This window comes from Antechinus flavipes, chromosome 6, assembly GCF_016432865.1.
Source record: "Antechinus flavipes isolate AdamAnt ecotype Samford, QLD, Australia chromosome 6, AdamAnt_v2, whole genome shotgun sequence".
In the NCBI taxonomy this organism is placed as follows: Eukaryota; Metazoa; Chordata; class Mammalia; order Dasyuromorphia; family Dasyuridae; genus Antechinus; species Antechinus flavipes.
In genome coordinates this window covers 35,582,077-35,606,143 of record NC_067403.1, presented here as the reverse complement: position 1 = coordinate 35,606,143, position 24,067 = coordinate 35,582,077, and the positions used below count along the sequence as shown (strand labels likewise).

Here is a 24,067-nt window from a genome sequence, read left to right as displayed (position 1 = left end):
TGAGAGGTAGCAAGGTTGGTTACAAGGTAGTCTTCATTGTTTTTAATTCTGTAATTCTGTAAACCACAATAAAATGTTGTAAACCCCCCAATTCCATTTAATGTATTACTCATAATATTCTTCTATATTCATAAATTTACCACAAATAAAACTTTTGCCCCCAAAGCTAATAATTAAAATGTACCACAAAAATTTCACTTGGACTTAACTTGTTCTGTGAATCTCCCCCTCTCTGTCTGTCTCTCTTCTTTCTCCAATCTCTTCATCTTTTACTACTGTCTGTGAAACATGCTCAAGTCTCTATAATTATAATTATAAAACACAAAAGGCTATTCTACATATAATTATAAAAACTAAATATAAGAATTTAAAACTAACTATAAAATAATTCCAATATTTTATGTGAGACATTGTGTAAGAATTAAAAGAATCCAGGAAAATCTAATGTGCTTATTATTTCCATATAGTAACATAATTAAACAAATATTTATTTCTTAGACACCATTAAAGACTTTTCATCATGAAACACAAGGGGCTTTTGAACCATGAAATGACAGCTCACTATATCAGGTTACAGAGGATTGCAATCAATACTGATAAATAAGACTGATCATTGAGATCATTGAGAGAAAAGAGATCTTTTTTCTCTGTTTTGGTCATAGGGGGTGGAGCTACTAGCTTTTTTCTAATCTTATTCTATATTCTCCCACTTTCAGACATTCACATGGATTATTTTCTACTCCAGAATACACTTCTTAATCCTTTACTCTGCTGTTCCCTTCCCCACCAAACCATCACCACATCTATCTGAAAGTGATCTCTTCTTCATGAAAATTTTTTTCAGAACATTTTGTTTCCTATCTTGATTTCCCTATTCCATTCTACCTCATATCACATTTGGGAGGCACCAAACTACAATGGACAGAAATGGATTTGGCTTTAGGAAGTATTTGATTAAAACTCCACCTACCTGGTCACTTGCCAGGAGAAAATTACTGAAACCTCTCTGACCCTCAGTTTCTCCAAATGTGAAATGGGTAGAATAATATTTGTCGTACCTAATGAATAAGATTATTTTGAGGTCCAAGGAAAATATTGGATGTGAAGCAAAATTGCAAAATTTAAAGCACTATATGAATGTCAGTTATTATGTGTTGTATTAGACTTTAAATGCCTTCAGGTCAGGAATTATCATTTCCATCTTTATATCTCTAAGTATCTGAAGACAGAGTAGGTGCTTAAATATGTGTTGAATTCTGTAGAAACATCAACAGCACCTTGTTTATGATTTTGTAATAGCTTGAATCGAGGACTTACCATACTACAGACAGAAAGTATTAGGTTAGGGTATAAGGAATCCAATTACCTTTGCTTAACCTAACAGTCCTTTCAATATCAAACAATAGAAAAGTTAGAAGCTGACACTATTTTGTGGGGAAATTAGGAGCAAATGAAGCCAAATAAAAATAAAGCCCTATACTGTCAAATAAAGCTCCGTTCTATACCTATTAATTTCTAATAATATAAAGGATGTTGAAGGAAGGCTTAATTAGAAAAAAACATTTTTCTTCTCTCCAAAAGATTTTTACAAAGTGTTCCAATTAAACTTAAATTCTAAACTCAAGACAGGGCAAATTAACTTGGGTGCAATTCCAGAACAGCTACAACTCCCAAGTTAATTCCCATACTAAAAGTATTTCCTATAGGGTTGTAATTTCTCTCTCTCTTTCAGAGGCACAGCAGTACCAGCATAAACATCATCATCATCATCATTGTTATTGCTATTATTAATCATAGGAACAAAATTGCTGTACTTCAAGGCTGTGGGGTTTGAGAGAAAACAAAAAGATGAAGAAATAACCATAAATGATGATATGGATATCAGAAACTTATTGAAATTAAGAAGAAAAATACATTATCTTTAAAAATTTAAATTGAATAGCTATTTAGATGAAAGCTGCTGTTTGCTATACATAAGAACATAAAAATGGCACCTTAGACTATGAATATTTAGATTGTTTTTCTTCAATACTTGTTGGAATATATAATAAAAGCCTATCTTGAAATAGTACCCTCCAAATTATATAGTTAGAACACTTATCAATATATATTGGATGAATGAGTGGGGAAAGTATCATTTAAAGTTTCCATATAATATCTTTACCTACTAAAGTTGTCTCATATTTAGATCTTCACCTTCCCTGTATCCAAAGGCAAAGAAATTGAAACTTAAACATTTGAATCAAGAATATATATATATATATATATATATATATATATATATATATATATATATTATATATATATACACACACACACATATATATATATATATATATACACACACACACACACACACACACACACACACACACACACACACATATATATACACATATATCCTTTGTCTACTTTGTTAGGCAGTTGGATGGTGCAATGGATAGGGTACTGGACCTAGAGTTAGGAAGACTAAGCTTCCCAAGTTTAAATCTGATGTGACCTGAGTAAAATGGCTTAAACTTGTTGGAAATGGCAAACTACTCCGATATCTTTGCCAAGAAAACACCAAATAGGGTTACGAAGAGTTGGACACAACTGAAAAGCAATAACAATTACTTTGTTGGCTAGGCTTAATACGTGGGGGGAAGATAATGATATTTAGCACCCTTATTATTTGACTGGATCTGTGATTTTATTAGTGAAGAGAGCTCTGGTGAGGAAGCTGCTTTTACCAATAAAATAAATACCATCCTGAGAAGTTAAGTGACTTGCCAATTTATGTCAGAAGTAGGATTTGAATTTAAGTCTTCTCAACTACAATGCTGCTTTTCCCAATAAAAATAGTAGTTATTATTATTACTATTGTTAAACTATTTCAAAAATAATTTTTATAAGTCACATTGAATGGGTAGTAAGAGTGTTGTGTTTCAAAAGTGCAGGCTGGCTTCATTCCTAGAAAAGTAGATAAAAGGGATCAAATAATACTTTTCTCTCTAGCTTGTTAGAGAAAATGAATAAAAGAACAAGACACAGAGGAGAAGAGATAAAAAAAAAGATAAATTAATAATTAACTCTTTAGAAAATATACTTAAGCATACGGAGATTAATTGTTGAACTAGTAACAATTACATGGTCTGCTATCTTCCCTGGCCAATTAGACAAGCCTGGAATCCTCCCAAGACTTGTCCAAGTGGATGGTTACTGCTTACTTCTGGTAATTCAGATGGATACAAATGATAGTTCTATGAAGAACCCAGAAAATATTCCTAAGGTTCCAGAAATCTTGAGTAAGAAATTTAGGCCCTTAGAAGCATGAGTGATACTTTCTGATGCCAATGGGAAGAAAGGGCTTTGAAAGATGGCAGATATAGAAAGTAAAATATTGCTTGTGAGAAAATATGTAAGAAAACAGGTTAAAGTTTTGCATCATGGCTTAAAATATAGAAATGACAGTTTCTTATTTACTAATGAAGGGCACCTACCTAGGGCTGGTGTTTACCTGACAGACTTATAAATCTAATTGAAAAAGGACTGTAAATAAATAAGAATGAAGGAAGGTGAAAACTACTTATATCTTTCTACCAAACCTGATCATATAGAGCACAGCTTCTTAAAACTGAGGTTTGCAGCCTCATATGGGATGTTCATACCTTGAATGTAGGGGATGTGAAAATTATTTATTATTAGTAATTCTTTGGTTTGTATAGCTATTTATATATACCTGAATATCTGGGATCATGTAAAAATTTATTGGGTGAAAAGGGGTTATGAGTGGAAAAACTTTAAGAAACCCTGGTATAAAGGATAGCAATAATGAACAATGTGGGAAGAAGAAATAGCCAAAAATACAGAGGAAATCTCTTTCTTAATTTGAAATTTGATGTTGGAGTAGTACCTTTCCCTGAATGTTCTTAGCAATTCCATCCCAGCAACCAGCACTTCCTTGATAGTTAGATATCAGATAAAATTCCCCTCTTTGGTTCTATAAGTTTCCCAAAGGATAAAGTTATCATCAAGCCAGAACAAAACATTATTAGCTTCTCTAATTTTAGAAGAAAAGAGTTGTCCAGCGGATGTCTGTATAACTGAAGTCCACATTACTCCTACTTTGTGCCTTTTTGTATGAAATTAAGAAAGAGAAAACCAATTATCTTCCAGTATATATCCTAGATTTTGCTAGAATAGATAAAAGATTCATAAGAATGATTTTTACTGTCCCATGACTAGTATTGTCAGCACAGGGATAATAGAGAAGATTTTAGAGTGAAATTCTACCTACACACCAGACAACAGTGGCTGTTATTATGATAACTAAGTGTATAACATGAGCTTCCCTTAACTAATGTAGTTTATCTGGTCCATGCAAACTTTATTTTAGCATGCTGGAAAAACTGGCGGATGAGGCTACAAAACCATTATTAGTGACTTTTGAAAGATCCTAGAAAATTAAGATGCCATAGAATCAGAGAAGGGCAAATGTGATTCTGGTGTTCCAATGAGGAAGAGAACAGAGTTTAAAGTCTAGAGGACTTTGATTATGGCAAATTCTAGTACATGCTATTACATGAATAATTAATAACACCTGTAAAAGGAAGCGAGGATTACAAAACATCAGTACGGCTTCACCAAGAACAGGTTATGCTAGTATAACTAATTTCCTCTTTTTTTTTTTTTTTAAGAGTACCTAGATGAAAAAAAAATCAAAGAACTACTGTAGATATAGTTAATCTAAATGGTAGCAAAGCATTTGATAACATTACTCAAATAATTCTTAGGGAAAGAATGGTGAGATGTGAGTTAGATTATTTTATACTTGGGTTAAAAAATAGATTCAAAAGTACAAGATGGGGGAAGGATAGCAAACTAGAAATTATTCTAAAAAAAACCTGAGCATTCACAAACTAAGCTCTATGTGAACAGTGTGATCTAGCTCCAAGAAAACTAATGTTCTCTTAGGGCATTTATTATGCTTTCCAATAATCTCTGCCAGACCAATTGGCCAGATTACTATAGATGTCAGAAGATAATCTGAATTCAAGAGATGCCCACTATCCAACAAAGATCTCAACAGAACTAATGATGGAGCTGACCTGAGGAGAATCCACCAAACATGGGAATAAAAAAATTCACAAATCCCACAAATGAAAAGAACGGTGGAAATTCTGAGATGCTTCAACCAACGAATAAGATATACCTATGAAACTGCTCAAATAAGTTCCTTGGCACAAAATTCAGGAGAGTATACTTGGTTGTCCGTATTCGATTATTCATGTATGTTCCACAGGTTTTCTCATATTCTTCTTTGAAGCACCGTGCGCGTGCAATCACTACCCGATGTTTTCCTGCCATTTTTGGTGTCTGAGAGGGCTTCTTGCCACACAAAAGCAGCGAAGAATAGTTGTAAAACCTCTCGCCGTCATTCCTGCCCGCGCCTGAGATCAATCGTGACCAGTGATATCTGGCCCACTGAAGAGGGTCCGTCATGTCTGAAGTGCCTGCAAGTCCAGCTTGTATCAGCCAATCTAGACAAACAAACAAAAAAAACATTCAAACTATGGAGAGTTTGCAAAGGCAGAGCAACAGAAAGCCCTAGACTCTGGCCCTGTCTTCTTCCTGAAAATTTTTTCAAATAACAATAATGGACCCAAAGACTCAACAAAAGAGTTGGCTCTCTAAGTAACACAGAGGATGTGCTGGGTCTTTAGAATTCTTTCTCAAGAGAAGAAACTCAACTTGACCTGATCTCATGACCAGAACTGTCAATTTAATGATACTTCAGCTTTAAAAAACAAACACACATATATAAACATATATACATGTGCGTATGTATATATACTCATATATAATGAGATTTTTATCTCCCAGATGCTGTGGAATTTGAAGCTTTAAGGTTTGTAAAATGTTTTGTGTATATTGCCTTTTTGATCATTAAAATAACCCTGGAATGGAAATTATTTTATGATTCCCATTTTCACAGATGAGGCTGAGAGTACTCAACTGACTGTTTAAGGGTCACACAGCTAGTAAATGTTCGAGGAAGTATTCCAATTCACGTCTATTGCTCAATCTACTCATGTACCTATCCATTAATGTATCTATCTGCCTCAAGAAAGTGTGAATCATTTCCTCTTGGAGATTTAAAAATCAAATACCGATAATTAACTTCTCAAGCAGCTGAAAGCACCATAATCTGTCTAATCCTATTAAAATTACTTTTGTCTTCAAACCCCAGAATATGTTTATAAAAAGGTATTTCATTCTAATTAGATTATGAGTATTCTTTTCACCTTTGCAAATGTATGACTCATCCAAGATATTTAATTACTTAGACACCTCTTACTTTAATCAAAGATTTTATTGCCCTCCCTCCAAAAAAGTGAAACAAAACCTAAAATAGCTTATAGTAAGCAAGATGTCAGAGTTAAAATGAAAGGGACACCTAATGCAAATTCGGGGTGGGGAATACAAGAATCATAAAAAGCTGTTACATGACAGCATGATACAGGAGAAAGGGAATTAATTGGCTCTTGAGTCAGAGATCTTGGGTTCACATCTAAGGCTTACTCACTGTATGACATTGAATAAATCATTAATCTCCATGAGATGCCATTTCCTTATATTTAAAATGAGGGGTTTAGAAATTAGAAGTATTTAGAATTTAGATGTCCCTCCAAAGCCTAGATCTATGCAATGATTTTATATTTCAGGATATTGGACCAAATCAATGTGACAACTATTACCATTTGTGATAGCTATCACCACTTAGAAAGAACCTCTATGCATTTTTGTTTCCATGGGGCTTATGAAATTAGACATAGTCTATACAATGTTATGTTATAATATAAAGCTTATTCATCTACATGTTATATAAAGTATATGCATATTGTATACTAATCTATAGTATAGTATAGTAGAGTACATACTAATAACTTTTCAAAAAATAGGAAAAATGTAGAAATATTAAAACTATCATAAAATAATTTTAAAATAATTTAAATAACAATTAAAATATAATAATTCAAAATAATGTAATAATTAATTTTAACAAATACTAGTGCAACATTATAGCAAAGGTTATATTTTGCTGGAGATTTTAATAGTCTAGTTTTTAAATATTCTCAGAAACACTAAAACATTTTTTTTTTCAAAAAATGAGAAAGTAGACTGTTAGATTAGGAACACTAGAGGGATAGAGATTATAAATTATATTCATTCTGTGCAGTTTCTAAAATACCATTCATTATAGGCTATAAGGTTTAAACTCAATAAATGGCTTTTTATTTGCTTATTTTATGTGTCTATTATATATAAAAACAATGCATTAGGCACTTGCCAAAAGAGAAAGAGATATTTATTAAGATAAGTAAGTAAAGTCTCTTCCTTAAGAACCACAGAGTCTATTAAAAGGATAATACAAATGTTAGACTAAATAAATAAGAACAGATTGAATTTTAAAATTATCTGGCTCTGCTGTAACATGTTTCTGAAATGGCTTTTCACAGATTCCATTGAGGATCTTATTCCTAGACTCACTTAAAAATACGAGGAAGCAAATAAGTCTGAGTTTCTCTCTTTTGTTCTATTCAGTCACTTACACATACCTATCCCCAAGTATACACATAATATTTCCCCCATTAAAAAGTTACATTTGACTATTTCACTGCCAGAGACAAGCTTTTATAGCTTCCTTGTCTGCCGGAGACATCTTTAATTTGCCAATATTTACAGTTTTTTCCCCCTAATACTTTTGTTGGAGGAGGGGAGGGTTGAAGGTAGACACAGAAACACACCTGGATGTATAATTCAATTCACTGCCAACCTCAGGCACTCATTAGTGCTGGATATTCTCATACCTTTTTTGTTAAGGAACTGAAAATTGCCCATAGTTAAACATTCACTAGCACAGTTAATTAACACCTCCCAAATCTCTCTCCTGTTTTGAAAAATCCCTATTAGAAAGAACTGACTCATTTTAGCAATCAAGTGGTATATTTTTGGGAAGGAAAAAAGCAGGTGAAGAGGCTAAAAGTGATTTGGAATTTTTTTCAGTTTTGATCCATAATGAACACCTGATATCCTGAAAAGGAAGCAAGTACCTGTCTGGCTTACTGATTATGGGGTTCTTTCTATAAGACATACAGTATACTGCAGTCAGGAAAATCCTCACAGAAAGGAGGGTAAATGACAAAGAATTGAGGAGAAACAAAAGAATGAGAGAGAACTCTATTTCATTGGATCCAGGAATAAACACCTTTCCCATTCTTCTAATCTAATCGGTTTGCCCAAGCGAGACCAATGTCCATACATAAATGATTAGGGAAATTTCTTTTGGCACAGCGCTTCCTATTTTAAAACAATTAATAGCGGTAATAGAATACAGGAGAGTAAGCAAGGGAAATAGTTTTCTTTATTTTCTTCCAGTTGTGAATAGAATGAACTACATATCTTAGATGGATATTGCCGGTGAACAACAAACAAAAATCATAATCACACACATGCACACACACACAAACATATACAAACCAATACTAATGTTGTTTCAATGGTGATAGCTGAAAATCACATATCAGTACAATCTCGGGAGAATCAACAGTGTAAGTTAGTGGGACATCAACAGAGAGCCATACAGTAGTTGTAAATAGGTTAATTCTCTTTACTAATAAAGAGCTCCATGGAGAAGTTGTCAGACAAGATATTTTAAAAGATGTGTAACTAGAAAAAAAAGGGAAGTGGTCTGATCCCATTTCAAGAGAGAATACATGGAGATTCCACAGAAAGGCACCTGGCATACCATGTGAACCTCTCATGGAGGACTTGGGGGAATAGACAAAACTTGTGCAGAATGAGTTTCACTCAGTACTTATATCGTTGGTATTAGGGATTGGCTTAATATTGAAGTATTATGGATATGAAGTGGAGAAAAAAATAAACAAGTAGAGAAAGAAGGGAAGAAATACAGAAATAAATATTCAAAGGGCAGCAAAGCAACACAGTGGATAGAGCGCGGGACCTGGAGTAAGAAAGATTCATTTTCTTGACTTCAAATGTGGCCTGACACACTAGCTGTGTGGCCCTTGGCAAGCCATTTAATCCTGTTTGCCTCACTTTTCTCATTTGTCAAATGACCTAGAGAAGGAAATGTCAAACCACGCCAGTATCTTTGCCAAGAAACTCCCAAATTATGAGATTATGAAGAGTAGAACAAGACAAATAACTGAACCACACAAAAGCTTCAAAGAGATAATGAAAAAGAAGTTGTTTTAGGTCTATTTTACAATTTTACATTTTTAACTTTTCGTCCCATCTCTCCACATGCAGCAGAGAATATGATTAGATGGTTCTCAGTACTTGTATCATTATGTCTTTCTTCCAAGATATGACTTTTTAATATATGGTCTTAGAATAGCCTTTTCTGCTCACCGCAAACAAATGGCCCTTGACCCAGTTCATGCATGTACCATTTCTGGAATACATACTGTTCTTTACAATCCTTTGCTTTCATAAAAATATGGTACTAATTTATATTACTTATTTCCTAAGAAGGTGTCTTGGACATGCCATGTTAAAATAAGTGAGGTGAATGTGTTGTGGCTTAGTAATTTTCAGTCACGTTCAATTCTGTGACGCTTTTAAGGTTTTCTTGGCAAAGATACTGGAATGATTTGCCATTTCTTTTTCCAGCTCAATTTACAGATGAAGAAATTGAGGCAAACAGAGTGAAGTGACCCAATTCACATAGTTTGACCAGAGCTGGGAGCGGGCTTCCTATTGCCTACTATTATGTACTATAGTCCATAAGCCACAATTTAACAGTGCAACAAGAACTTTAATTAATCTAATAATATGATGCATTTTAATTTCAAAATTTCCTAAACTTGCACATAATCAATGTCATCTAGAGGTGGATTATGAACAATCTTTCTTCCATTTCACAGAGAGATTTTTCTAATCAGAAAGCATAACTGGGACCAATTAGGTCATTGTTCTCCACTACTGCACAACACTAACAAGCTGACTTCTTAATCAGAATACTGGGAAAGATTTATTGGGTGGAACAGGATGACCACGAGGCTCAGGATTAGAGGTATGGTCTTCACATATAGGATCATTTTTATAACGTTGTCTCAAGTGTATAATTTCCTTGGTTATATTTCTGTTCCTCAAAAACAGATGTAGCACTTGGAAAATCTAGTCTATGTCAGTGAGAGCTGCAGCTTTTGGTTAAAAGATTAGTTCTGCTTGTAGGTGTCACATATGTGATTTCACAGGAAATTATAAAATGTACTACCTGTAGAGCACACACCCACATATAATTATAAATAATCATGATACCATCAGGATCATAAAAAGATTCTTGGTCCAGATAAACACTGGATAATACTAAGTAATAGGCCTCTGGAGAGCATTTGCAAAATATGGGTATGTGTATGGATTGAATTAGAAAGCAATTAAGGTCCAATTCTAAAATTTTCTAATTCTGCTCATCACCCCATAGTGCTGCAAATTACATTAAAATAACAGTTATCGGATTCTTAGGAGAAAAGAATTGTATTTTGAACTCAGGATGAGATCACAAATTAGAAATGACTATTTCTCTAGACCAAGTTAAAGTATTCCGAGATGACAAATCAAATCACAAGTATTTTTAAGCACATATAGAGAGAATAATGAAACAGTCCTTGATCCTCCAGGAACTTCTCCTGAGGGACATAATATGTACTTAAATAAGTCCATGTAAAATATAGACAAAACAGTCAAGATTATAGGGGGGTGGGCCATGACTAGCTTTAGAATGAGAAAAGGCTTCTGGAAGGTGTTTCTTGAGCTGAGTGTTAAAGGATCCAAAAGCGAGGATGGAATGCATTATATTGCCACAGAGTCAATGCACAGGCAAGAAATGGGAGATAGATTTATGCTAGAGATGATCAGCAAGAAGATGTATTTGGCTGAACCAAAGAGTTAGGGAAGGAGAGCAAGCTAAGATGAGGTTTGATGGGTAGAATGGAGGTCTTAAAGACTTTAATGCCCCAAAGAGACATTTTTATTTGCTCTTAGAAATAACTGGTAATCACTGGTGTTTTACTGGAGCGGTATGATCAAGTGCTTTAGGAAAATTACTTTTGGCAGATGAGTGGATATATCTGAAAGTTTCTTGCCTTGAGGGAAGACGACTATTTTCATAGGATGGTCCCCGCTATGGCAATAATCCAGGCAAGAAGTGATGAGGTCTGAGCCAGGGAGGTGGCTGAATTGAACATAGAGAGAAAGGATCAGATGCGAGGAAGTTTTGAAGTCAGAAAATACCAGCTCTGACAATAAGTGGATCATATCTGATTCTTCAGGGGAGTGACAAGTCCAAAGTAACATAGAAGTTGTAAATTTGGATGATTAAATAAGGATAGTGCTTCCTTCTATGGAAATTAGGTGGCAGAGAGGTTTTTAATAAAAAGGCAAGTTATAGTTTGGACATGTTGCCACCAGAGTTTATTGAGTAAGGAGGTGAGATATTCAAATGTGTTTTAGTAAAATCATTTTAGTGTCTGAAAGGAGAATAGGTTGAGAGATTTCAGGCAGGCTGAACCCATCAACATCCTCTGGCAGCAACCAAAGGCATGAAGTGATGAGGGTCTGCATTCATAGAAAAGAGGACTCTGTAGAGTTGAAATGGTTCACTAAGGGGTCAAAATGGGAGAAGAGCAGTGGTTAGTTAGTGTAGTGTAGAGGAGACGGTTTGGAAGAGAACTGGTGGGGTGACGGGATGGAGATCACAGTGTGGATAGAGAATAGAATTTTATAAGGTAAGGCAGAGGGAGAGGTGAAAAGCCAACAGATTATTACAATGGAGGAGAGGATTTCAGAGTCTGTTACATAAAATTCTTATTAGAGTAGGAGGACAACAGTAGAGTGTTTCAGTCCTCAGGGTAAGGCTTTGGCTGTCACCTGAGTCACTAAAGATTCCCTTGTTCTATTTCTTTTCAGTGAGGGAAGGGTGAAGCAGGAAGAGGGAAGAATGGAGAGAGGACACCAGGAAGAGAAGAAATGGTTCGTTCTTTCTGGGGTAGCAGTGAGCATTGGTGACATCTACACCTCAGCTCCTTCTGAAACAAGGCGTCCTTCCCAGGATAACTTCATCCCTTCAAATTGCATCTGGGGGCCACTAACTCCAGCCATGGAAAGAACAGCTCCCTCAGCTCCTCCACAGAAAACAGACTTCTAGCTCACTCAGGTGTGTCTGCAGCTCTGCCTGGTTTCAGTTCTGGGCAATATGATGCCCCCACCCTGGATTTCCTCTGGGGTCCCCCACCCCCTTTCCAGTTTCCTTTGATGAACTGTCTCTTCCCATTAGGGCATAAGCAATTGGAATGCAAGGATTGTTTTTCTTTTTCTTATTTGTTTCCCCAGCATTTAGCACCTGTCTAGCCGCACAAGTCCTTAATCAATGTGTACTGAGTTGAATTAAAGTTGTAGAAATGACCTCTGCATTTCCTTATTTCGAATCCAAGCCTCAGTGAAGATCTGAGAGGCAAATTCTAAACAGATATGTGAAGAGGTATATATAATTAAATACAGAGCTATCTCTTTTCCTGTCTCTCGTTCTTTCCCCTTAATCTTCCTCCTCCCTCTTCTCTCGACTCTCCCCCTTGTCTGTATGTCTGTCTTTCCCTCTTCTTTCCTCTCCCCATTTCACTCCCCTCCCCTTACTTTTCCCTCTCCCTCCTTCCTTTTCCTCTCCCTGACCCTCCTTTCCTTTTTTCTCTCCTTTCCCCTCCTTCTCTCTCTCTCCCCATCTCTCCCTATCTTTCTTTCCCCCTTCTCTCTCCCTTTGCCCCCAAATATACTAATACACATAACTCCTTGTAGTCTTCACTGAGGTTTGGGTTTAAACTAGAGAACTGCACATATAACTACCACCCATTCTTCAACAAATATTTATTAAGCACCACCCCCTTTTCTCTTCCCCCTTTCTCTCTGTCTCCATTTCTTTTTTGTGTCTCTCTTTCCATTCATGTTTGATCAGATGCCTGGAGTGTTGAAGAAAAACAGACATAGAGGAACAGATAGTCCTATAACCCCCACCTCCCATCCAGCTCCTCCACACCTTCAGATCGATGTGCCTGATGTCCATTTCTAATTATGCTCTTCTATCCTGAATCTGACTGATCTAATCCTATTCCTAATAAACATTTGTGTTTGACCCTGTCCTTGTATTTCCTTGGGTTCTTTCTTTCATGGTGCAGCTAGTTAGTGCCCAACCTGAAGTTATCATGATTCATCTTTCTGAATTCAAATCTGGTCTCACTTATTAAATGTGTGATGCTGGGATAGTCACTTACCCCTGTCTGCCTCAGTTTCCTCATCTGTAAAATGAATTGGAAGAGAAAATGGCAAATCACTCCAGTGTCTTTGCAAAAAAACCAAAAAAAAAATCCCAAACACCCAAATAGTGCCAGGAAAATTTGCACTAGACTGAGGAACAATAAACGAGACTTCATAGCTTTATGGAATGGGAGAGCTATAGGAATCACAAAGGCTTTTCTAATGCAGGGCTGGAATTCTAACCCCCAGCCTCTTGTTAGAAAGTTTTCACTCTCCACCTAGAAATATAATCCTTAGCCAATTGTGGTTCATGACTGACACTTCTAAGGGCAAAAATAGTACTTAATTGGGGCCTTTCCATTTTTCTGATCAGACACAAGCCTAAAGAACAAAGTAAAACCCAAATAACCAGTTGAAATTTAACCAGGTCAACCAAAAGATAGATAATCTATGATTAAAATTAAGTGACAAAGGCCCAGTCAAGAGAAAAATTGCTGTGATGTCTTTTAGGAGCTATAGTAGATTAGATCCCACCTAATCTCCTACAACCATTTTATGGTAGAGTAGTATCCTGGGTACTGGAGATGCCATAGGTACAGATTTGCTGATACAAGGACATGGGATCCTTCTTGTCATTTGCTATTTTCTCATTTTGTTGGTAGCAAATCAGAGAGATATAAACCAATGAAAGCATGAAGGGCTATGTCATTCTTCCTATATGCTTAGATCCTGACTATAAATTAGATTTACTTATATTATCCACTCAAGCTTCTGCCTCAAACTAGCTGTGAGATCTTGGTCATGACACTTAGGCTGTGAGTGCTCCATAAGCAATTCTCGGGGCCATAAATCGCTGAAAACATACAATGGTAGAGGAAATTCCACACGTGGATAGAATCACATCTTATCAAAATACAAAATAAGAAATTCAGCAAAGCCTGGGAAAATCTGTATGAACTGATGATAAAATCAGGAGGATAAGGAACACGGTGATTAATGCAACACAAACAAACATAATACTTAACAGCAGCCAAACTCTGATTAATTACTTGACCAGTGTTGGCCTTGGAGAATAGATGATGAAAGCTACTTTCCTTCCCTTGGTAGAAAGTTGGGGGACTAGAGATCCAGAATATTACGTATCCTGCAGCCACTATGTTGGTTAATTTTGCTCAATTGTTTTTTCTAGGTTACATAAGAAAGGAGTTTGGGGATTTTGATTTATAGAATTGGTAGCATCATACCAATATTACACATGAGGAAATGAAACTTTAGCCAGATGAAGTAATCTGCCTGCAGTCACACAGCCAGTAAGTAAATCAAAAAGAACTGACTTGGTCCTAAGTCTCGACCCTACATTCAAAGATCCTACCACAGCCCATCAGAATGGATTTCTGCAGTGGCACCTTGCGCGTTTTGAGAGGGGCATCTAAGAAGTCAAAGGTTTTCAGTGTTTGGCCACATAGGTCAATGAAAAAAATGATTTTTATTATGTAAATATTCCTTTGTGAGATCCAGTTCTCTTCTTATTTAGAAGGGTATAAGGTGACATGAAAAAAGGAGGGTTGGATTTTTTTTCTTCACCATGCATGAAACGCTCGTTAGTGGCTAAATTCCATGAAACACATAAAATCACAATTTGAGCAAATTCTCTTGCCTCCCAACTCCCCTGCTACATCTTAAGGCATGGACAGAGGCAGTTAAACCTTCCATCCCTTACTTGTTGGACCATACAGCCTGAATATGATGCTAGGAACATTGACAGTCTTCTCTATAGCCCTCATACAAGGATATCTTGGCCCAGAAGAGAGAGAGGGGGGAAAAAAAGATTCCCTTTTTCTTGATTTTGCATCTTGAGGCTTTCAAAGTCAAAAATAATAATATTTCCCTATTAAAAATTGTAAATGCATTTAGCATAGAATCTCTTCCCAAATATAGAATTTTGAAAATTTAATTTATATCAAAGGTCTGAGAATATAGGCACAAGTGGTAAAGTTAATGTTGCTTCTTATTAAAAGTAAGTCATGTCATCTGAATTTGTAGCCTTTGCTATTCATACTGATCCCATGGCATTAATTTTTCATTTTTTGGACATTTATTTTTTGCTTTTCAGTTATATGTATAATTATGTACTTTTTGTTTTGATCTTTTAAACTACAAATTCAATAATTATGAACAATCACTAACATTTCAAAATGTGAACAAGACCAATCCAGAGTATGTATGTGTGTATATTTGTTGATAGATAGATGAATAAACCTTATGGAAATATCAACACTCTCCCTTTCTTCCTGATCTCTTCTTAGCCTAAAAGCAGTACCATAGATTAAAGTCCTTAATGTAATCTGAAACAGAAATCTCAATAGTCTTTATTTAATGATTAATTCTGAAGTGATATTCTACAGAGAAAGTTTTTTTTTCCCAATATTCTTATTGAAAACCTAATTTTTAAGGTAAATGCTTGCTTAGCTCAGAAAGGACTCATCCTGCCCATCCTGAAACTGATGAGGGTAAGATTACACTAAGAGGAAAAATGTCTGTAATTAATCAAATTAATAAAAATACTTCAAATTCACCTTTGACAAGGTTAAAAGGAGAAACAATTAAAGGCAGCTTGAATTATTTTATCAAAATGATTCTAACAGTCGGGGCAAAAGTCAAAAGTTGATTTTAATTTGCTTGATGTAACAAAACTCTTATATAAATGTTTTACTGCTCTTTTTATCTTTATTATGGAACTTTGTTTTAGATTTTGAACTTTATAAAATATAAAGAAATGGCTTGGACAGGAAGATTTCCAAAAGTAAGACGGCATCTGCTTCCCTTTAGATTTCTATTTCTAATCAAAGAAGTTTAGAATTTCATAAATTTTGAAATTAGAATTTAATCATTGTTTTCTTACAAATTTGTGCAAAAAAATGAAAAGTATTGAATTTTTATTCTATTTCAGGTAACAAATAGCTCTCTCTTTTTGATCGCTTCCTTAGATTACTTTCCCCACCTCTTTTCAACTTCTAAAAGGCTGTAGAGATGCTCTTCCTTACACTCCTTTAGTATCACTTCAAACGAACCCACTTCTTGATCCCCTCTACCCAATTAGAAATCCTTACTTTTAACTAATTTGCATAGTTTTTAAGCAAAACAAATCAAAATATTGGCCTTATCTGAGAATGCAAGTCTGGTTCCATACCTCTAACTTAGTTCCAAAAAGCTTAAGATGTGTTTTAAACTCAGTCATTTGAAGCCATAGTTAATTGCTGCATTGGACAGAATTCTAGGGTCTTTTAGAGTTGTTTCCTATTGGTATATTGTGGTCAATCCTGTAAATTGTTTTCTTAGCTCTGTTCATTTTGCTTTACATGAGTTCATAAAAGTTTTTTCATATTTCTCAGAATCTGTCATTTTTCTTATTTTTCACGCAACTTTGCATTTTGCAATTCTTTGGCTTCAATTCCACAAAACAAGATGCCTCTATACAGGGTAGCCTCTGGTGTCCCTCCTCCCCCTTTACAGTTTCCTTTTGTGTTACCCTTTTCCTCCTCCCCCTCATTAGATTATAAACACTTTGAGTGTAAGGATTAATTTTTTCTCCACTATGTTTCCCCAAAACTTAGCACAGTATCTGATATACAGTTGTTACTTAATAAATGTTTTTTAATTGAATTCTTATGATACAATAAAATCAATTTGCATTCATTTGTTGTGATTTATTTAGTAATTTCTCAATTGATAGGTAGCAATTTTCTTTTTAGTTCTTTGCCACATTTCCTAGTAAAAAAGATTGCCATAAATATACTTGGACCATATAGATTTATATTCTCCCTCTACATCTGTTTCTTTACCTAATTAGTAGTACACTGAGTCAAGGAGTATGAACATCATAGTGACTTTTGAGGTATGGTTCCAAGCTCTTTCCCATAATCGTTTCACCAATTCACAGCTCCACCAACAATACATTACTCTACCTGTCTTTCTAAGCCCTCTCCCACAATTGACATTTTCCTTTTGTCATTTTTGTCAACCTGATGCACAACTCAAGTTAATTTCATTGCATTTCTCTTATTCTTAGTGATGGAGAACATTCATTCCCTCCTCCCAGTCTCCTTGTTGTTGATAGCTTCCATTCTTCATTTGAGAACTGCCTGTTCACATCCTTTAAGTTCCAGGGGTCCTCAAACTTTTTAAATAGGAGGCCAGTTCACTGTCCCTCAGACTGCTGGAGGGCCGGACTATAGTAAAAACAAAAACTTTGTTTTGCGGGTCTTTAAATAAAGAAACTTCATAGCCCTGGGTGAGGGGGATAAACGTCCTCAGCTGCCGCATCTGGCAGAAGTCATAACTTTGCAACCCCCACATTCAGTTACATGATTGGGATCTACAATTTAAGAAGCCATTGCTCTCCTGGAGAAGTTTGATGTGAAGAATTTTTCTAAGTTGTTTCCTTCTGATTCAATTTATTTATTTAATATATTTATCTGTTTGGATGGAAGTTTTATGTAACCAAAATTGTTAATTTTATCTTGTATGATCATCTCTATACCTAACTTAGTTAAAAAAATAAAATTTTTCCTCCTGACATAATAGGAGGTTTTAATGGAAATGGGAAAATGACTGATATTAAAAAAAAAGTCATCAATATAACTTCAAAAATAAATAAATGCTAATAATTTGATTTGAAAGCTCTGAAGTTTCCAAGCAAATCTGATATCTGGCAGTATTTAGTCCACAACTTTGTTCTAAATGTGTCAAAATTGCCGAAAATGTAAGATTTTTAAAGTTTCAAATGATAATTTCAACATTTTATGGAGATGACTTCCAAATTCTCTCTGTTCCTGATTTTCATTCTCCTCCCTCCAACTATCTACAACATCCTAGTACTTGCAGTCTTCAATTCAATACATCTCCATTACTACAGACTCAGGTCAGACTGAGGCAAAATAGCAAATTCTAAATATAGCAATTCAACTAAGGAGTTCGGGTTGCCAATTTCTACCATTGAACAAAGTTTTAAAACTGTTTACTACACAGAACGTGCGAGAGAATGATAATAACAAGGGATCAATTATAAATAATCCCTTGGCCCTGGGGAGGTTTACCTCAATTGAGCCGACCAAGTCCCTAAATCCCTGAATAAGCTCAAATTTCCATGAACTGAATTGCCTTTCAGTTATAAAGAAAAATAAACTAGCTATTGTTTTGCCAAAATGAGTTCCATTCTTTTTGTTGAAGTTTCTCTTCATTAATTTTTTTTTTTTTTTAGTGAGCTGATTTAAGAATCTAGAGACAGATCAAGTCTTCCAGAGCTCTCTAAGGCCTGATTCACCAAGTGAATCTACTACACATTTGCATTGGCCCCTGACTAACTCTTTCCCTCAAAAGAGGACCTAACAAGTATATAGCTAGGTCTCACATAAATGTTATTACAATTTATAATGATAACTATATACATTAAATGCCAGATCCTTGACAATAGTTTAGGAATGTACTGAAATTCAAAATTTTTTTATTTTTAAAAACAAATGACATTCAGCCATTCTGGAGAGTAATTTGGAACTATGCTCAAAAGGTTATCAACTGTGCAGACCCTTTGATCCAGAAGTGTTACTACTGGGCTTATATCCCAAAGAGATCTTAAAGAAGGAAAAGGGACCTCTATGTGCAAGAATGTTTGTGGCAGCCCTGTTTGTAGTGGCCAGAAACTGGAAACTGAGTGGATGTCCATCAATTGGAGAATGGTTGAATAAATTGTGGTATATGAATATTATGGAATATTATTGTTCTATAAGAAATGACCAGCAGGACGATTTCAGAAAGGCCTGCAGAGACTTACACGAACTGATGCTGAGTGAAATGAGCAGGACCAGGAGATCATTATATACTTAAACAACGACACTATATGATGATCAATTCTGATGGACGTGGCCATCTTCAGCAATGAGATGAACCAAATCAGTTCCAAGAGCTGTAATGAATTGAACCTGCTACACCCAGCGAAAGAACTCTAAATGTTCTTTCCCAATCCCTGTATTTTTGTCCGCCTGCATTTTTTGATTTCCTTCACAGACTGATTGTACACTATTTCAAAATCCGATTCTTTTTGTACAGCAAAATAAGTGTTTGGACATGTATACTTATATTGTACTTAATTTATACTTTAACATATTTAACATGTATTGGTCAACCTGCCATCTGGGGGAGGGGATGGGGGGAAGGAAGGGAAAAATTGGAACAAAAGGTTTGGCAATTGTCAATGCTGTAAAATTACTCATGCATATAACTTGTAAATAAAAAGCTATATTAAAAAAATAAAAACAAAAAACCAAATGACAACATTTTTGTCTAGTGAGCACAGAAATAAGAAACTTGAAATAGAAGGAGTATGCTGGCTTTGATCTAAGAGGATTCAGGTTCAAAGTCTGGGTCTATAATTTATTTGCTTTATGATCATCAGCAAGAAACTGTTCTCTCCACATCCCAGTTACTTCCATTTTTAAAATGAGGATTTCAGACTGGATGACTTCAAAGATTTCTTCCAGTTCTATATCTTATAACAGAATACCTTTTTTCTTTGTTTTTTAATTTATGCTGGAGTGATGGGAAGCATACAGTATTATCTACTGTTTTCTACGGATTTTCTTTGAAGAGTCCTTGAAGATAAGATTTAAGAGGTTAAGAAGGTCATGATTAAGATAGGAAGTTAGGAAAGAAGTCTTTAAATCCAGGACAGTACAAGATATGATCAGAAGTCCTTTTAGTTAGAGATAGCTTAGGCTTTAAAATCAAGATAATTTTATAGCTAGCTAACTATTGCTATGGCTACAGTTCTGTCCTGGAAATTATCAACTCTGACACTGAGACTGAGTTAGATTTCATTACAACTAGAATGAGAAATCTAAGAAAAACTTCACTGTGCACCTATCAATAGGGTATGGCTGCAAACATTATGACACACAAATTCAGAAATATCACATGTAGACTTTAAAGATAAAATAAGACATTTTACATATATCTATATCAATATCTATCTATCTATAATTTCATTCTGGAAATAAATTTATGAAATAGAAGTCATCATCCCTATTTTTATAGATAAAAATTCTCACATTTATAAAAGGATTTAATGTTTATTAACGTATTTCACATTTTAGTGAAGAACTGGAAACAAAACAGATGCTCATTAATTGGGAAATGGATCAACAATATATTATATGCCAAAGGAAATGAGGAAGATGAAGAATAAAGTGGCATGACAAAACACTTGAAATTATGCATAATAAACTAAGAACCAAGAAGGCAATACACAAAAATGACTACCACAATTAAAATCATCCCTATTTTGCAGATGAGCATAGTGAAACTAAAAGAAATTGAGTGATTTGCCCACACTCAACGCTTTCTAACCTAGACTCAAATCTCAGGTCTTTTGACTTTGTGGAAGGGCCCCCTGAACTTATTTTTTTCCTCCCTTCCGTCCTTTTTAAAATATAATTGCTTTTTATTTTTCCAAATATATGCAAAAATTGTTTCAACTTTCACCTCTGCAAAACTTAGTGCCCCCAAATTTTCTTCTTTCCTTTCTACTTCCCCTTCACTTAGACAGCAAGTAATCCAATATAGGTTAAACATGTGAAATGCTTCTAAACAAATTTTCATATTCATCATGCAAAAAAAAAATCAGATCAAAAGAAAAAAAACTAGAAAGAGAAATTAAGCAAACAATAATAACAAAAAAGATGAAAATACTATTCTTTGATCCACATTCAGTCTCCTCTCTGGATGCAGATGGCTCTCTCCATCACAAGTCTATTGGAATTGCCTTGAATCACCTCATTTTTGAAGAGTTATATCCATTACAGTTGATCATCACATAATCTTCTTATTGTGTACAATGTTCTCTTGGTTCTACTCACTTCACTTAGCATCAGTTCATGTAAGTCTTTCCAGGCTTTTCTGAAATCATCCTGCTGGTCGTTTTTTATAGAACAATAATATTCCATCATATTCATATGCCATAACTTATTCAGTCATTGCCAACTGATGGACATCGATTAAATTTCCATGAACTTGTTTTCTTGAGTCACTCTCAAGCGAGTTCTTTCCACTCCAACCCAAATCCAGTCCACCATAGGGAACCCCTCACCTCACCCCACAAAACCCTAACATAATAGTGATCTTTTGCAACTGACAAGTCTAGTGCTGCTTCTACTATACTCTTGTTGACTAACAACTTTGAAGTATTTAATCAGTGTCCTATAGTACACTGATAAAGAGATTTGAAATGTTTAGATTCATTCTGTCTAGACTTAAGTTTATTTTTACACACAATTACACACTAGCCTTCTTTTCATGATAACTACTATATGCTACTGGTATCATGGACTAGACATATTTTACGTGAAATTGGCCAAAGAAATTTTCTAATAAAAAATACATTATACCCAAATTACTCCTTTAAGTGCACAAAACTTGCCATACTATTAATTTTTAATTAAAGCCTGCAGACTAGCTCTATGCTTTTCATCCCTAATCTGCTCAAATCAATCCATGCTTCCCCCCACATGCCAATAGAGTCCCTAAGGGTATTATAGTTTGCTCCTGAACTCCAAGCTCTAGAAGTCAGTGCACTTTATCAGATCTGCCTTACCTCTGCTTCTTCCAAGAGTTCCCCTGAACCTAAGGCCACAGGGTTCTAGTCACCCCAAATTCCCCAGCCCATGATGTCACTCAGAATAGCCCTGTTCCGATATGCCCTGTGTCTATTTCTAGAGGCTCTGCAATGGCATTCCCATCCCAGATTCAGTAGGCGCAGGGTAACATTTTCCTTTCTTTTCACTCCAACCCAATTACACAATTACACAACACGCTTCAATTGTTTCATTTGGTCTCCCCAGTGCCTTTGGTTGTTTAGTACTATTTTTTTATTTTTAGTCCTGCTTGGATACACTGCTCATTTGTATACTCTCTCTTAGTTCCCTTATTCCTGGAGTTACCCATCTACTCTGCTCAACTCAGCTCCTCCAGAATGTGACAGTAGGGAGAACTCCCTTTAATCTCTAGGCTCAGCATTATGTCTACCCCTCCTCCCCAAGCATTATACAATCTATGGCATTCTCCCATTTCAATTAACTATTAGCCCAAACCCAATTCATTACTTTTTTTCCTCCTAAATGTGTTTTCATGAAATTAGTTAATGTTTGCATAAGGCACACAGGAAATATAAATATTTAGTGAAAGGGAAGTGAAATCAAGAAATATAAAAGACTTTCATGAAGTTCTAGGAAGTGTGGTGGATAGGGCATTGGACCTGAAGTCAGGAGTCAAATCTCATGCATTAATTGTATGACTCTGGGCAAGTCACTAAATCTATTTGCCTCAGTGCCTCAACTGGAAAATGGGAGTGAAAATAAATAACACCTTTCTACCAGAGTTTTTGTGAGGATCAAATGAAATATTTGTAAAGTGCTTAACACAGATCCTAGTAAATAGTATTATGAGATTGCTTATTCCCTTTCAACAAAGAACAAAGCACAATGGCAAAAATAGGTTATAGAGCCATCCTTCAAAACGTCATCACCTTTGCTTAGAGCCAAAGGGATTCTATTCTTTTAAATTTCTTATGCTCTCTGACTTCTTGATAGTCTGGCCAACCATCTTACAACCCAGATCAGAAAGGATGCTAAGAAAATTCCGATCTTTTCATCTCCACCTAAAATATTGATCCTAAAATTCCACCAGCCCTAATCAGTAATAGCCCAACTCAGCTCCTTGTTTCAGGGAATTTTTAGTCATGATTCACTGCATTCTTTGTTCTCAAGACATCTTTCTTGACAGCCATCTTGCTGATAACTATGAACTTTCCTTTTCCTTCCCTTGAAATTAGGAATTTGTCAGTCTATCATCCCATGGTCCCACTTATTATTCGGATAAATTTCTGGATCCTCCCAACAGTATTAATCCCTGATCATTATAATATTTTTCTATTAGAATGCAAGGTTTTGGAAGGCAAGAATTGTCCATTTTTGTATTTGAATTCCCAGTGAGAACACATATAGAAGTATCTTTTTCATTCATTTGTCCATTCACTCATTGCCTAGAACGTTAAATGAGTTATTCTGGATGCTGTAAGGACGTACCATTCCACAGTGTCCTTGGGTAAATTTAGGTAATATGTTGAATATTACACAAACATCAAAATTCCTGGACAGGCCTCTAGTTAGGGATTATTCTTACTGAGATACTTTCCCAGTATTTGATGAAAGATTATGTACTGAGATGCTCTTTCCAATTAGCTAATGGCTCATAGTTGGGAGGCACAAGTTTAAACTGAACCTGGAGGTTATTTTTTATCTCTAAAAATGTTGAGTCTATTGTTGTAATAAGGTATAGCTGATTAAAGCTCCAATCCAACTCCAGTTCCTGTCTCTAGGGACTAGCTCAATTTCCTCATTTATAAAATGGAGATAATAATGCTTTCCAGTACAACTCTCACAGGATTGTATCAAATAGGATAATGAATGTACAACTCTTTAAAATAACATATAAATGTTACCTATTATCATTATGTCTATGTCTATACAGAAATTACAAACATATTTCTGCATCACATGTATTTATACACATTCCTTTATAAACACTTATTATATGTTGCAAGCTTTATAAATTATAATTTAAATAGGATAATTATGCCCACTGAAATGAACATTATATAATAATGATGCTTAGGACTAATACATGCAAAAGCTCAAAATTC

General features: G+C 35.1%; 1 protein-coding gene across 1 annotated transcript in view; it reads right to left on the bottom strand.

Annotated features, from left to right (window-relative positions):
- Positions 1–24,067, bottom strand: part of ATP10D (ATPase phospholipid transporting 10D (putative)) — a 94,083-nt gene that overhangs the window by 54,219 nt on the left and 15,797 nt on the right. Inside the window, 1 exon segment of the mRNA XM_051963870.1 lies at positions 5,195–5,522. Coding sequence (XP_051819830.1) covers positions 5,195–5,484 — 290 coding nt within the window. The 5' untranslated portion in view covers positions 5,485–5,522.